Source organism: Pseudopodoces humilis, chromosome 22, assembly GCF_049639895.1.
Source record: "Pseudopodoces humilis isolate 2021_Gansu_Grassland_sample_001 chromosome 22, ASM4963989v1, whole genome shotgun sequence".
Classification (NCBI taxonomy): domain Eukaryota; kingdom Metazoa; phylum Chordata; class Aves; order Passeriformes; family Paridae; genus Pseudopodoces; species Pseudopodoces humilis.
In genome coordinates this window covers 3864640-3880169 of record NC_142221.1, presented here as the reverse complement: position 1 = coordinate 3880169, position 15530 = coordinate 3864640, and the positions used below count along the sequence as shown (strand labels likewise).

The following is a 15530-nucleotide window of genomic DNA, read 5'->3' as shown; positions in this document are numbered from 1 at the left end:
ACTGGGCCATCCAGCACAGAGCAGCAGAGAGATTACACAGAGACACCCCACAGCCCTGCATGGATTCAGGGCTCTACGTGCATAAATGGTGTAGGACAGGCTCAGCCTTGCCAGGGCAATTCCCAGAAATCCCAAGACTTTACAGCGTGCTCCTAAATCTCTGCCCTTACAGATGAGAATTAAAGCTGGGAGTCTTTTTCCACAGTTTCTCGTTATCTCCAAATAAACCAAGCGATAATTTGCCTGAGGGAAAAGGAGAGTTTGGCCAAGAGCAGGGATGGAGGGATTTGTTGTTTTTGACTGTAACTGTGGTCAGGAAATGGTCCTAGAGCTCATTTTCAGCTCCTCCCTCTCGATAACATCTACCATATGCATGCAATGGAAAAGAAACAGCCTTTGATACAGACACAGCAGACTTTGATTCACCACGGGGCTGTTGGCAGCTATCACTTCACCCCGGCTTCAACCTGGGATGGACACCAGCAGCAATTCCCTGTCCCTGTTTGGCTCCCAGTTAAAGCCTTTCCAGCCCCATGGGGGAAGTAACACCATTCCCACCCAGTCCCACAAGGATTAATTGGCTATTTATGCAGTGCTCCAAGGTGATACCGCTGGCACAGACCTCAACAATGAAATCGGAAATTAGAAGTTCATTACTGTTGGCCTGAAAGTTTTCTTTCTATGTTCCAGAGGACAGCGTTTCACCCAAGATGATTGGGCTGCAGGCAGCTAAAACTCTTAAAACTCCACAGAATGAGGTCTCAAATGCAGCAGGGAATAAGTCTGGGCTACAGCAAACCTAGGAACTAATCATTTGTTCCCATCTCCAGCTCCTCTGAGCCTGGCTCTAAGGTCAAACCAAGCTTTTATCTTCTCCTGTATTTCAGTATGCTGAGGGAAAAAAAAATAATATTAGAGGAATAAATTAGCATGTGAAATGTAATTTAACTAATTAGCTCACTGGAGTGGAAAGTATTTGCTAACCACTTTGAAGTCAGACCGACTGCACTTATTAGGACATCAGAGAGGAGAAAGGAAGAAGGCAAAGATGGGGGAGACTGCCAGGACAGGCTGTGGAGGATGCAAGTGCCTAAGAGGGACAATGAGATTTCCCCCTGATTTCTTCTCATTCTGCAGGGTTTCACTTTTCTTCTAAAAACCAGGAATAGGATAAGCAAGCAGAGGTCCCTGAGTGACCCGGACCAGGGCACTGCCCGTGCTCGGTGCCAGCCGATGCCCAGCGCAGGAAGGGAAGCAGGGAGGGCTCCACCTGTGTCAGACAAACCCTGAGGATCCCCCTCGCTGTACCAGGGGCCTCAGGGAAATCCAGCACCAGCCTGCACTGCTGAGCAGGGATGGAGATCCCCTGCCGTAAGCCTGGAGAAATCTGCTGCTTAGGAATCCAGCTGAAGGAGAATAAAGCACCCAGGCACTGCTTCAGCCGCTTCATCCCCCGCTCCAGCCACCTCCCACCGCCCTCCCTGTGTCCCCACCTCCTTCCCAGGAATCCTGCAGGAGGCACCTGTGCCCACCCCCGGCACACCCCAGCAGCTCCGCAGTGGCCGTCACAGGTATCCTCATTATCCTCATTAGTGCAGCAACACTGCCCATCCTGGCAAAGCCCCCTCGGGGTATTTCTAAAAATAGAAGGCTCCCCGCAAGTCCCCTGTCCCTGCAGGGACACTCAGGATGCTGGGCTGGGGTTCCCCATCCCTGCCGGGATCCAACACATCACCCTGCAGGAAAGGGCTGCCTCCTCCCAGGGAACTGGGCTCATTTCTGTGCTCTCGTTTCACCTCTTTAAACACACAGATAATGCTGAAGAGAAGGTGACAGTGATTGTGACACATCAGTTGGTGGCCGTGGAGAAAATACAGATCTAAGGCTCCTGCAAATTTTAATAGCACCTGGATCACACCCAAAATCCTTACACAGGTGGGACACTGACTGCTCACCACCCACCAGCCCTAAAAAGCATCACCCCTAGCTTTACCCCAGGGTCCTTCATGCACAGTCAGATCCGGGGTGTATTTCTGTGAGGAGCAGAGTTAAGGTGGCAAGAGGAGCCCTCTGCAGGAACCCCCTGACCCACATCGGGAAAGCTCTGCCTCAATGCTGCAATCGACACCAATTTTTGCATCGTGAACCAAACCCTGCAACAGAGCGAGAGGGCAGGACCGAAGCCCACGGATGGTGACACCAAGAGCTGCCCCCCAGGTTTTCACACCCAGCAGCCACTCCAGGGCAGCAGAGCCAGGACACGCAGAGCAAACACTCCCTTTTGCACAGAGCCGCAACACACGGAGGGCTTCCCCTCCCTCCCAAACCCCTCCTTTCGTTTTGGTGCCCTGGATTTGGCAAGCGCCACAGTCTGCCTCAAGACACAGCGACTCAGTGAGGAAACGGTCACATCTGGAGGCGGTGCCAGCTCTTGGCATCCTCAACTTTGCCAGAAGTTCACCTCCCCCAGCCGGTGCCGGGGTGGGGTCACAGCACCTCGCTGCCACACACCCAGCGTGGCCCCGAGCCGGCCCCGGGCTGGCAGCTCCCTCGCCTTCTACTCACATCGTCATCCTGCACGCTCAGGGGAATATCCAACATGCACATCTGCACAGGTTGCACCAGAGCCTTCTGCACGTTGAACAAAGGTTTTGCCTCCATCTTCCCGGGGATGGAGGGGCTGCTCATCCTCCTCCTCCTCTCTCTCCTCCCCCGCTCCTCTCCCCGGAGCAGGTCCAGCCCGGGCGGCGAAACCGATCGGAGATATCTCTCTCTCCCGGTCCGATTTTGTCAGCACATCTTGCCAACAGCTGCAGCTTCTGCCGCTCCTCCGAGGTCTGATTTCCTCCCTCGCGAATCAAAGAGCCGCGAGGAGCTGCACCGGGAGGCTGAGCGTGCGCGTGTGCGAGCAGCGCCCGTGTGCGGGTGTGTGTGTGTGAGAACAGTGTGTGTGTGTGTGTGAGAACAGTGTGTGTGTTTGTGTGAGAACACTGTGTTTGTGTGTGTATGTGTGTGTATGTGTGTGTGTGTGTCTGTGTGTGTGTGTGTGCAGCCTCCGCCGCTCCCCAGCCTGGCCGAGCAGCCCTTGGCCAGCCTGCCCCGGCTCCCCGCCCGTCCCCAGCTTCTCCTTTCTCTCGGGGTAACCTCGGCGCTCTCTGCTGCTCCCCAGCCTCATCGACATGCGTGGCACTCGCCGAGCCCAAGCATTGTCTTGGAGACGCACAACAGGTCCTGCCTGCTGTTGGTTTCTGATTATGATCAAACCGCGTCTGCAGCACTTACAGCGTTTCCCTCTGGCTGTTGTGACAGGCAAACAGGCAGAGCTGGAAGGATGAGAGGGTGTAAAACAGAGGTAGCATGAATGGTCAGAGCTGGAGCCTCCTCCTTTCTTCCCATCTCTTCTCCCATTCCTGTTTTCCATTGTCAGATTTCAGCTCAACGCCTTCCCATACTCCAAGGACCACAGTGAGGCTTAAATAATTCACATCCATGGAGTGCTTGGGAACCTTATGGCACTGGGAATGCAGCATGGCACTGAGAGACCCTCAGTACTGGTGATCACTTCCTTTGCAGGACAATTGTGCGTGGAAAGTTTTGCCCAGGTGAGCATTCCCAGCTGCCTTTCCCACCAGAGAACCTGTGAATCCAAACTGGAGCTTTGCTATGAAGAGCTTTGCTAAATGAAGCATGGCACAAAATCAGGTGGTTTGCTCTTCCTATAGAATTTCACCAACAGTAGCAGTGGTGTGGGAGTCTCAACATGGAGCTGCTTGTGTTATCACCTGCAGACGCAGTTCACACGGATTTTGTTGGTCTCACAAAGAGTGAACCTGGGGCTGAGCCCATGAGCCATCACCTCACCCTCAACAGCTGCAGAGCCCTGGCTCAGTGACATCCAGGGGTGACATCCAGGGGTGACATCCAGGGTGACATCCAGGGTGACATCCAGGGTGTCTCTTCCCAGCAAGGGCAGCAGGAGAGGAGCAGTTTAGTGGGTTCATCGATTCACACCCAAACAGGGGAGACACTGGGGCCAGCTCTGTACCCAACACAGGGACCAGGGTGAAACGCCAATGAAAACCCCCACTGCCCTCCAACAAGCAGGACTTTATGTCCTTACAGCTGTCCTTGCTGGGCCCAGCAGGGATGACATAAATTGGACCCCACTCCAGGCAGGAGCTTTTGGGTGGCTTTGTGGGTCCCACTTGGAGAAGTCTCTTGCAGGGCAAAGGTCTGGGTCCGTGCAGCCTTTTCCTGGCTTTCCCAAAGGAAGTTTGTGCCCGAGGCCACAAAGGAGGCTCGCAGCACGCCCAGGTGTGGGAGCAGAGCCGAGGAGCCCCGCTGAGCCAGGCATTCCTGCGGGGTTAGGTAAGCCAGGCTTGGCCGAGCCCGGCTCAGCGCAGAGCCAGCTCCGGGCTGACTCATCCCCGCAGCAGGCAGAGCCCAGACCCGGCTCTCACACACACACACGGACCCCTCCGTGTCTCCAGTCCGAGCTGGGCCCTTTCCCAGGGACTGGAGTGGGGTCCGGCCCGTCATTCCTGGGGGAAATGCAAGGATAAGAAAAGCAGCCCTTACATGCTGCAGGAGTGGGAGCTAATGGGAAAGCCTGGAACAAGACCAAATAGGGAAAAACCCACCAAAAATTAAGTTTTAAGTGGAAATTAGGCAGATTTTTTCATCCACCATATGGCTGAGATGAGCAGCAGCGAGGACAAGAAGGCAGCACTGCAGCAGCCCCAGGAAAGGATTTGCAGGGGAGGAGAGAGGGGAGATCACAGCTGGAGCACGTGGACAAGGCAAAATTTCCAGGGCCATGCCCCACTTGCTGGCTGATAGAATTTTGGCAACTCTTTTCATGGCAGAGAGGCGGTGCCACAGCCCTGGAAACTCCCTGGCACAGTCTCTGTCCTGCTCCTTCACGATTCTTTGGTGACTCAATGCAAAGTGCCTTCTCATGGAGGACTGTCCCACATTTCTCCACAGCACCAAACCCCACCCTCAGCACAGGCAGTGCCCACAGCTCAGGCTCCAGGAAAGGTGATTCAAACCTGTGCTTCAAGCCCAGCTCAGGTTACTCACCTGCCTGCAACCATCGGTCAGCAGAGCTTGGCTTTCCAACAACAACTTTCCAGTAACAAGCTGGGTTTGGTCAGCTGAGATTGCAGCTTCCAAACATCCTGAGAAGGACACAGATTTCACACTCAAGTGCCTCCAAGGGCTACCATTCCCAGGAGCTCACCATCCTGTTCAGCAGCTAACCTGTGCCATGGGAATGGGAATCTCTGCAGTGGTGGTGTGGAGGTGTCCCATCACCTGCTGGTTCCCTGGTTCCTAGGGCTTCCCTGGACTTCAAGGGCCAGGGACAGACTCAGAGGTTGTCACACACCTCTGAGAGGGGCTCAGTGTGCTCTGCTGATCCCCAGAGCCCAGTGACCTCCCACCCAGCAGCCATAAAGGTGACAATCCTTCTGCACCACACAAGGCAAGCTGCAAAGGAAAGTACAATTCCGAGTGCAGAGGCCCAGGAGGGACACCAGGCAAAGCAGCAGCAGCAGAGGCTGGACAAAAGAAGAGATGCTCCAGAGAACCATCTCAAACCAACAGGAACAGGACACGGTGGATTGACAGGACATGGGAGCTGCTGAGCATGGAATGCCAGAGGTAACCAGCCAGAAGTTGTGGTCATTCACACAGACCCAGAGATGATGTGGAGCCTTCCTCTCCTCTGCTGGGGTCAGATCATGCATGTCCACCCACCAGTGTCCCCAGCCACCTGCCTCAGTCACCAGGGGACGGAGAGGTCCCTCGGCAGAGTGGCTTTGAACACTTTCCCACTGGGAGATTTGCAGCAGAAACACAAAGCAAAGAATCCCCTGCTGTCAAACCAGCCCAGACAGGATGATCCTACGCAGATGTTTGAATGACAGCTTCATCCTCTTGCTCCTCCAGTCTGGCTGACGTGAGTGGAAACCGTGCTACAATCCCAGATCTGCCAGCAGCAGCAGCTGAGCACCGAAACCACCCCTGTGCAGGGAAAACAGAGGAGCCAGGCACAGGACTGAGGTGCTGCTGGAGCCCCACAGCAGCGTGGGCCAGCCCTGCCAGGGTGAAGGAGAAATCTCCTCCTGGTGTTGCCTCTGGAGGACAGGGAAGCCCCAGCACAGCCGCTGATGTTTCCCCGTTTCATTTTGCACTGGAGCTTTTGTTGTCGCAGCTCCAGCTGAGCAGATAAAGCCCATCATGAGACCTCAGTGCTTAGCAACCATTACTGGGAAAATACTGTTTTCCAGTAAGAGTCTTGTCAGGAACAGAGCAACTGCAGGGCAAATTCATTGCAATTCCTATGCCGGGTGCATCCTGCTCCCAACTGCTCCGCTGCTGCCCCAGGGAGGGACTGGCTCCTGCACTGGGAAGTGCATCCATTCCTTAAGGTCCAAACAGCCTCTGTTACCTTGCAGAAATATCATTTTGAGCACTCCACAACTGAACCTCTGCACAGGTAAATGCAGCTTTCAGGCAGAAACTCATGCACAGGAAGACCTCAGCACCCAGCATTGCTGCAAAGGTGTGTACATTTGGGATGCTCCAAAAAACAGTGACCAACCTTCCCTGTGACGATGGGAATTCCTGACACCCAGTGACTCACAAAGGCCCACCTAAGGAAGACTGACTCCAATGCTTGATGTCAAGCATCAAAGACCTCCACAAAATGAAAGAAATTCCCCAGGAATAACAATAGTGAGTTTGTTTTTGAAAGGAAATTGCAGCTCTATGCCCAAACATCACAGCATCCTGCACCAGAGTGCGGTATTTGAGAGAAATGACACAAAACCTACAGGTTTATTTTCACTGTGCGAGGCTGATAGAAAGGCAAAGGGAAAGAAAGTGGCATGACAAGTAAATGGCAAATGGAAAATCCCAACAGCTCTTCCCCTTTGACACCTCTCAGTAATAGAAAGAGGAAACCTGGTTTCAAAACCACAGAAATCCCAAACAAACGGAGTTTCTCTGGAGAAATGTGGTGCTTACAGGAAGCCTGTAGGTAGATTTAGAGAGGCAGACATAGAGATGGAGCCTGGTGGGATTTCCAGGAGACCATAGGCAAGTAGAATACCTATTTCCCAGTGAAAATCAAAATCACCTTGACATCTAAGAGGGATTTCAAACGGGATACACAGAAGCACCCACAACCTGTCTTGTCCCAAACTACTTGTGGGAACTGATTTGAATCTTGTTTTTAGGCATTTATGGAGAAGCCACTGTCATTTCCTCAAAGTAACTCCAGAGAGCAGGCACAGCCTGTGATACACCTCAGGAAAGCCTGTCTGGCATTCAGCATCCTGAATAAATTCCCATGCTCCCCAGAATAGATGTGTATGCAAAATTAATTCACAGTCAAGCCCGTGTGAAGCATGAGACGGCCTTTTAATAGGTGCAGAGCAGCAATTACCAGTGTGGAGTGAAAGCCAACAAGCGTTAAAGGCGGCGTGGGGGAAAACCAATTCGTTTCCTTGGGATTCCTCCCCGCATTTGCCACTTGAGGACTTGAGGGATTTCCATTTTCATGCTCCCCTTGGGGGCTGGGAGTGCACCCCGGGAGCCCGGGACACATCCCCGCATCCCCCCGGGCTCCCCTGCCGCGGTACCCGGGATGCAGCGGTGTCAGACCGGTCTCCATGGAGACTGTCACCGCAGCAACCGGGACCTGCCGTGCTCCCGGGGCTGGGGAGGATGCACAGGGCACCGGGACCACCGCTCCCAGCCAGGAAAGGGAACATCGGGTACCCACACGCCTCCTCTCTGCTTCCCACAGCGCTTCCCTGCGCCGGCAGGGGAAAAGGGATCTGCTGCCTGCGATCCTGCAGCCTCGGGCCCTGTCTGAGCTCGGTCCCGGGGGAGCTGGGAACACCGAGCTGTCAGGTGGAGACGGCATCGGGAGGGAGCCGTGCTCGGGGCTGCCATGGCAACAGTTTATGGAGTTTCCACAACCTCTGTTCCTGCGGAGGTGGGGACAGAGCTCAGCATGGGAACACCCCTGCAGCAGCCCCCGGCTGGCAGAGCTGCTCTGGGAGGGGATTCCTGCCCTTCCACCGCGACACAGCCATTCCAGGAGCGCTCACACGCGGGTGGGGAAGGACCCCGTGTCCCTGGGCAGATCCCCGCTCCCTCATGCCCCCCGTTCCACCCCACTGCGGGAGGGAAGGAGCAGGACAGCACCACACAACTCCTTGCAGTCCGTGGCTGCTCCCACCACCCCTTCTTGGTTCACCCCACAATGATTTCCCACCAGATGAAGCCGTTCCAATGACAATGGTGGGGTGTCCCCACCCCAGGTGCACCACATGGGGGACACCCGGGTGTCCCTGGCACGGAGCCCACACGTGTTTGGTGCCCGGATTGCTGGGCTGTCTGTACCCCTGCCCGGCTACCCAGGCTGGGCACACACATCAGGCTGAGCATATGGCACTGCAGGACGATGCCACAAACTGCCATCACTGTCCTCTGCAGCTCCAAACCTGAGGAAAAGCCTCATAATTTCCCCAAACACCTGCATGGCAGGGGAGCCTGCAGCACAGGCAGACTGGGACAAGAATAAGCTCCCAGATGTCAGCACATCCTGTCCCCTCTAGGGCAGCTGTGGACACTGACCCTGCAGGGACCAGCTGGGCACAGCACAGGTCACTGAAAGGCTCAGCTGTGCCCACGCCAGCCCAGCAGCAGGACCAGGTGCTTCCTGCAAATTTCACTGCAAATACCTTTGCTGGAGAAGAGAAAGATACCAGGAGGAACGGAGAGCTGAGGGTATTAGCAAGCCATGACAATCCCCGCTGTTACCAATCGCAATTTTCCTGCAGGGATTTATTCCACCTGCCAGCAGGCCAGAGCAGCAGCCATCTGCAGCAGGACCAGGCTGGCAGGAAGGCCAGGGCATCTCTTTGGGCACATGTCTGCAGGCAGTCAGAGCTCGTGCCCAGCACAGCGCAGTCTGGAGCGTTCACTGAAGATGGGGTATCCACTGATTTACCCACTTGGTCGAGCCCCCAGCACTGGGCAGGGCTCTTCCCTTCAGAACATTTTCCAGGGCTTAGCTGGAACTTAAACAAAGCCAAAAGGAGGAGGTTCCAGTCTCCCCAGCCCTGGAGCATGCTCTCACTGTGCTGTTTAACACAGCCGCAGCTCCTCACGCGTGCTTTAACCCACATTACCCATGGCCAAGGTGTTATCTGCAGATCCACACCACTGCTCCCTGGCAGGCAGCAAACCCCCGGCTCCAGAGATAAGAGACACAGCTTTGGCAGCCCTGCAGGTTTCCAGCCCTACATCCTGAGCCAAAGGCTCTCCCAGTCCTCCCTCTTCACGCCTGTTTTGCAGCCTCCAGGAATTAAAGAAGTCTCCACCACGTGCAGTTCCCTCTCTAACAGCCAAGGGGATGGGAAACACTTTTTGCACGGCCAGATTCCTGAAGCAGGTTGATTTTTCTGGAAGTTTCTCTCAGGGCTCCCATTCAGCTGCTCCCCACCCTCCCACTCTGACAAGGGAAGGCTTTCTTGGCTGCTTTGTGCAGAGCTCTCCTGGGAGGCACAGACCGGGGCCAGACAGGGAGAGGCATTCCAGCCTGGAATCCCCTGCAGGAGCACAGGGGGTGTGACTGAGCAGACCCCGGGGCTGTCAGCTCTGGTGGAGACAGTCCAGAGAGCACAGAGCCTCCTCCCTGACCTCCCAAGGGCTGTGGCCGGACCTGGGCTTTTCCAGGCTTGGCCCCTGTGCAGTGCAGATGTGCAGCCCAGCAGGGAGGGGCTGGGAGCCTGCTGCATGTTGGGGACAGCAGTTGTGAGCTCCCTTTGCATTACACAAATTCCTGAGCCCATCCTGCCAACCTGCTGTCTCCAGATCTTTGCTGACAGCAGAGAAGAGGGCAAAAGCTCCCCAGGCACTGCAGTGCAGCACCTGCTCTCAGCTTTCGGGCCAAACCATCATTTTTGACTGGAGAAAGGGAAAATTCCTGGGTTCTGTGCACCAGCCCAGCAGCAGACACAGAAGCTGGGGAACATCCAACACTTTGGGACAGCCAGCCAGCACCGTGGAGCTGCATCAGTATCCTGACTGCCTGTGGGAGCCCAGGCGCCGCTCCAGCCAGGATCCTTGCAGCCCCTGAGACACACGGCCGGCACAAGTTGGTTGAGAGCAGCCTCTGCATTTCAGAGAATCACAAACCATCCCAAATTGGAAGGGACCCACAAAGATCATCAAATTAAACTCCTGGCCCTGCCTAGGACACCCCAACAACCCTACCTTGTGCATCTCTGAGAACATTGTCCAAACGTTCCTGGAGCTCTGGCAGCTCTGGGGCTGTGCCCATTCCCTGGGGAGTCTTGGAAGAACTTATTCCTGATAAATACCCTAACCCCCTGTTCCCTCGGGTGCTGCCACTCCAGAGAAGAGAGATCAGAGCTGCCCCTGCACTGTCCCTCGTGAGGAAAGTGCAGAGCTCAGTGTCTCCCCCATCTCCTTTTCTCCAGCCAAAAGCCAAGCGACTTCAACCACTCCTCCCATGGCCCCACTAGACCCTTTACCGTTTTCTTTGGACACTTTCCAATAGCTTTACATCTTTTTTTTTCCTTTTTTCCAGGAGGCCCCAGCAGCATGGGGAACACCACGGAGGGGGCAGCACATCCTCCCTGCAGCAGCATCCGTGCGGTGGCCGTGCTGTAAATCCCATGAGGCTCATTCCCAGGGGCCCACCATTAATTTCAGTTGCCTGACGACAGGAAAGCTTTATAATCCTATTAACTAAACACCCTTTCAAGCAGCACTGGGAAGAATGCAAAGGGGACTTTTTATAAGCAGTCACAGCCACTCAGTGCAGCACCCAGCCCCAGTAAATGCTCGGTAAATGCCCCAAAAAGCAGGGCTGTGACACCCACAGCAGCCAAGGAGGGGTCAGTGGTGGCCAGCACAGGGAAAATTTGGATTCCACACTAAACACAGGCTCTGGCTGCAGGTCACTAAGCCAGGAGACCTTGTAGAGGGACATGGTGCCCACATAAGCAAATTCACAGGAGCTGGCCCCTGAAATACTGACAAATACCACTGCACCTGGTCCTACTTATGTGTGTTTGACAGCAAAAGACACACAGCTTGGGGCAAAATGTATAAACATTCCATGGGAGAATGGGAATCTCCTTGCTGCTTTCTAAGGAGAAAGGATATATTTCATCGTATTTTTAAAACGTTTCAAGAACGCAGCCCTCCTCCCCAGTTAGCCAGTGACAGCTGGGTGGGGAGGAAAAGCCATAAATCGAGCACACAGGAGATGTAAAATCCCAATTTCCAAGACAGTCCCAGGTACCCAGAGCTGTGCTGCATTTCCATGAGAGAGGGAGAAGCTCCCAGGCCCCTCTGAGCTGCAGGGAAACGCTGCTGAGCCACACACAGGGACAGGGACTGGAGCAGCTGCGGGTCCTGCAGCCACACCTCCCTCCAAGTGCCACATCAGGGGCTGCACCACCGCACAGAACAGGGATGGATGTCTGGCTGATGCCTCATCCAGCTGGAATCCCTGCAGGACCCCTCCAAAGGCAGGGGGGGATATCAGCAGCCTGAGGAGGAGGGTCACAAACGCCTTTCCAGCAGCAGAAACGCACCTTCCCCTGGCTGTGGGAGCATTTATCAGCCATCTCCCCTTCCTCTGCCTTTAGCTATTCACACAGCATCGCAAAGTGCCGGGGCTGCTGTTTTCCCTCATGGCTTGTGGATGCCTCTGCACAGGCTGGGGTCTTTGTCAGGGGACGTGATGCCACAGCACCACCAGCAGTGCCACACGCACAGGGACGGCACAGGAGGCTGGGCACGGTCTCCTAAACAACCCCTTCCTCCTTTTGGGCTTATCCCAGTGGGGCAAACACAGCTGCCCTCCATGAGCACTGGGGAAGGGGAGTGTCCAGCCCAGCACTGGACACAGGCTCTGCCTTCCAAACCCCACCACCATGGCACAGTGCTTGCAGCAGCCTCGCTATTTCGGTGGCACCGAGGACGGCACAGCCACCAGAAGAGCCTTCCTGTCACCATGGAAATGCTGAACGGGAGGGTTTGAAGCCTGCTGGGACTTTCAACCTCTGCCAAGAAAAACAGGGCCCTTAAACATCCACAAGCCCTCGTTTGTGTGAGGGGAAGACTTACGCTCCCTTTGGCCCACTGGTCATGGGGCAGAAAATGTGGGACTTTTCCCAGGATAAAAATCTTATGGGCTGAGATAAGAACAGCTTAACTGTTGAAATATGGTAATAACAATAATTATGATAATGATGATCACGAAAAAGAAAGGACACCCAGCCCTGCTCTACACAGGCAGAGCTCAACCCCATCCCTCAGCTGCTCCTGCTCTGTATCCTGCTGCATCCTGCAGCTGCTCTGGGCCAGCTGCCCTCTCCCAGTGTGCACCCACAGACACCCCACAGTTGGGGCAGAACACCTTTCTGGGCCTGTACAGCAAACATTTTTGCACACCTCGACTACAATCACCACTGTGGGCAGCCTCCTCCATCCCCTCCCAGCAGATTCCACCAATGGCTCTGCTGCCAGGGCTGCCCCATCTCCTTGGAGAGGGGCTGAGAGCAGCCAAGGTTCCTTGTAACTCAGGAATAATGGCTGCAATCCTGCTGTAATTCAGGACATGCAGCAATCCCCAAGCCCAGGGTGCTCCTGCCTGCCCTGGACTTTTCCACACCACCCTGACTGCCCGCTGCTGTTATTCCTGTCCCTGGGGAGGTGAAGAGCTGTGTTTGTGTGAGACACCTCTGAAAGGGACAGGCAGGAAACGCTGGGTGGGAAATCCGCTGTGGGATGGAGCCAGCGGGGCCACAAGAGCAGGGCAGGGCAGCTGCTGGAGATTCCAAAGGGACCTCCTGGCTGCGCTGAGGGATGACCTCGACCTCCCCGTTCCGTGCCGAGCGCAAGGAGCCGGCCGAGCTCCTTCAGAGTCTTGTGGGGTTTGCTTCCTGCCAGCAGCCCAGGCAGGGTGTTTATGGCAGGGGAGTGGGAAACAGAGCGGGACTGCACGGAAGAAGGAAGATAAAAAGGGACAGCGGATGTCCTGAGAACCCCATGAGGCAGGCTCGGCTCGCAGGGTGTTACCAGCCCACACCAGAGCAGTTCACACGGGCACATCTCGAATCCTGGGCACAGCATCACCCCCAGGCTATGCCAGCAACCTGCACATCCCCTCCAGGATGCCTGGAGTGCTTCTCCATCCATCCCTCCAACAGCACTGGCCAGCCCACAGCAGTGTCTGCACCACAGCTCTCACTCATCCTCTGTAACGTGCTGGCCGTGGGTGGGCAGACAGAGATCCACAACTCGTGCTCCAGGTGCTCATGAGACAAACAACAGCCTCGTTTATTATTCAGAACTCAAATACCCAATTCAGATTTCTCAGGCTAGACAGCCACTGGCTGATATTTCTCTCCCTGCCCAGCTTCCTGGCCATTCCTGTGTTTTCTTCTCAGCTTGGATGGGGCTGGCTGAGGGTCCCCTGTAACTTATCCAGGACATGTTCAGGTATGAACTGGGCTGGCTGAATTGGATTTGTGTTATGATATTTACTTTGTCCAGCCCAGGCCAGCTGTACTGTGACAATACTGTGACAATTCAACCTTTTTGATTAAATTAAAAAATATAAAATGCTCTCTGTTATCCGATCTGCAAGGGCCCTTTGCAGACAAAGTAACAGGGACAGCGGGGGTTCAATTTGAACGAAGTTTTCCAATTAATTTGACAAACCTAGTTCTCCTCAGCCAGCAACAGTGCTTTGTGTACTAAATTGAGTTTGCAACAGTCACTTCAAGGAGCTCACAGGTAAGATCAAAATCCTTCAAGCTAACATGCCACAGGTTAACTACTTATGGTTACAAGTTACAGCTTAACATTAAAAACAAGAAACTATTTAGAACTGAGTTCATACCTTAACTCTACAAACAAGACACAAAAATTCAACATTTAGAACGGTGAGAAAAAACCAATTTAGCAGAAAAAGAATTAGTAAACAAACAGTTTTTAAATGAACTGTTCTTTTCAAGAGTCTCTGACTTTTCAAGGGGATAGGTGAATACGTTTTTCTAGTTACTCTTCTTCATTTTGTTCCATCACATCCACTGAGGTGCTGTCAGGAGGGTGTTGCTTGTGGTCCCAGGCAGGGTGTGGAGCAGGATACACACATCTGGCAGGTACCAGTGTGTTCCTGTGTCCATGGAAACACAGGCATAGCCCCTTCCCCAGGTAATGAGGCTCCACGGGCCTCCCCAATAATTAGTGAGGTCTTTCACCATTACCTTGGGTTTACACAACTGTTTATCTCCAGGAGATTGTAATGATAGAAAGTGATTTAAAATGACTGGTTCTGGGACTTTTCTGATACTGTTAAATGATTTAGTGTGTAAATAGCCTTGGCTACCTTGCTCTGTGGGGTCTCACCAGACATTCCTCCTTTTTATTTTCAATAATACATTTTAAAGTGCCATGTGCTCTTTGCACAATGCCTCATCCCACTGCTATTTGAGGAATCCCAGTGTGGTGTGCTACACCCCAGAGCTGTAGGAAATGTCTTGTTTTCTGTGAGAGGCATGCAGGGCCATTGTCTGTTCTGGTAGAATGAGGGATGCCCAAAACAGCAAAGGCTGACTGGAAGTGTGCAATGGCATCCTGACCCTTTTCTCCTGTGTGCACTGTAGCCCATATTGCTGAGGAGAAGGTATCAATGGATAAATGTACATATTTTAAACAAATTTTAAACGTCCAAATTCAGGCACGTGTGTGACATGGGTCTGCCAGATTTGTCAGGCACGCAGTCCCCGAGGGTTTACCCCCATCTGCAGTGGTGCAGTGTGGCCCTGGCAGCCAGCACAGGTGCTAACAATATTAACTCTGTGTTTGTCAGCTGGAATTGCCATTGTAAGGCTCAAACACCCCGATGGAAGGAATTCTGTGATGATTTTGCTTGTGCCAGGGTGTCTGGCTGTGGTGCTGCCCAGGCAATCTAGCATATCTGCTCTGGCATTGCCCTCTGTGATGAAACCTGGTAGATTTGTGTGACTCCTGATGTGGAAGGTAGAATAAGGGTGGGTTCTGGCTTGGGTGTTTTGGCATAGTGTTTTTAGCAGATTGAATAATTGTGCATTATCAATTTCCTTTAACAGTGCTTGGTTTAATCTCTGTGTGATGCAGAGTCAGTTATTATATTTAGAGGGATGTGGGGAAAACGTTGGAAAGCCATAGCTACAGCATGCAATTCTAGCAACTGGGGAGATCCTTTCTGATAACTTTCCAACATTTGTCACTCTTTCCATGTTACTATGGCTTTTCCTGTTTTCCCAGAGCCATCTGTGAACACTGTAACACCTTTTAAGGGTGTTCTGCTGCTCAGAGTTTTGAGAGATAATGTGGTTTCTCCATTTTAACAATCTATGGCTTGGTAAATGGTAAGTGATTTGTCCTGGGAAATTTTGCAGAGCACTTTGCAGGGCTGTACTGTT

The 15530-nt window shown here is 53.6% G+C and overlaps 1 protein-coding gene across 2 annotated transcripts in view; it reads right to left on the bottom strand.

Annotated features, from left to right (window-relative positions):
• Positions 1–15530, bottom strand: part of RALGDS (ral guanine nucleotide dissociation stimulator) — a 59239-nt gene that overhangs the window by 36464 nt on the left and 7245 nt on the right. Inside the window, exon 1 of one of the 2 annotated variants that reach the window (XM_014258035.2) lies at positions 2566–2760. The exons of the other annotated variant lie outside the window; for it this stretch is intronic. Coding sequence (XP_014113510.1) covers positions 2566–2688 — 123 coding nt within the window. The 5' untranslated portion in view covers positions 2689–2760. Of the gene's footprint in view, positions 1–2565; positions 2761–15530 lie in introns of those variants that run through there. 2 annotated transcript variants of the gene reach the window in all.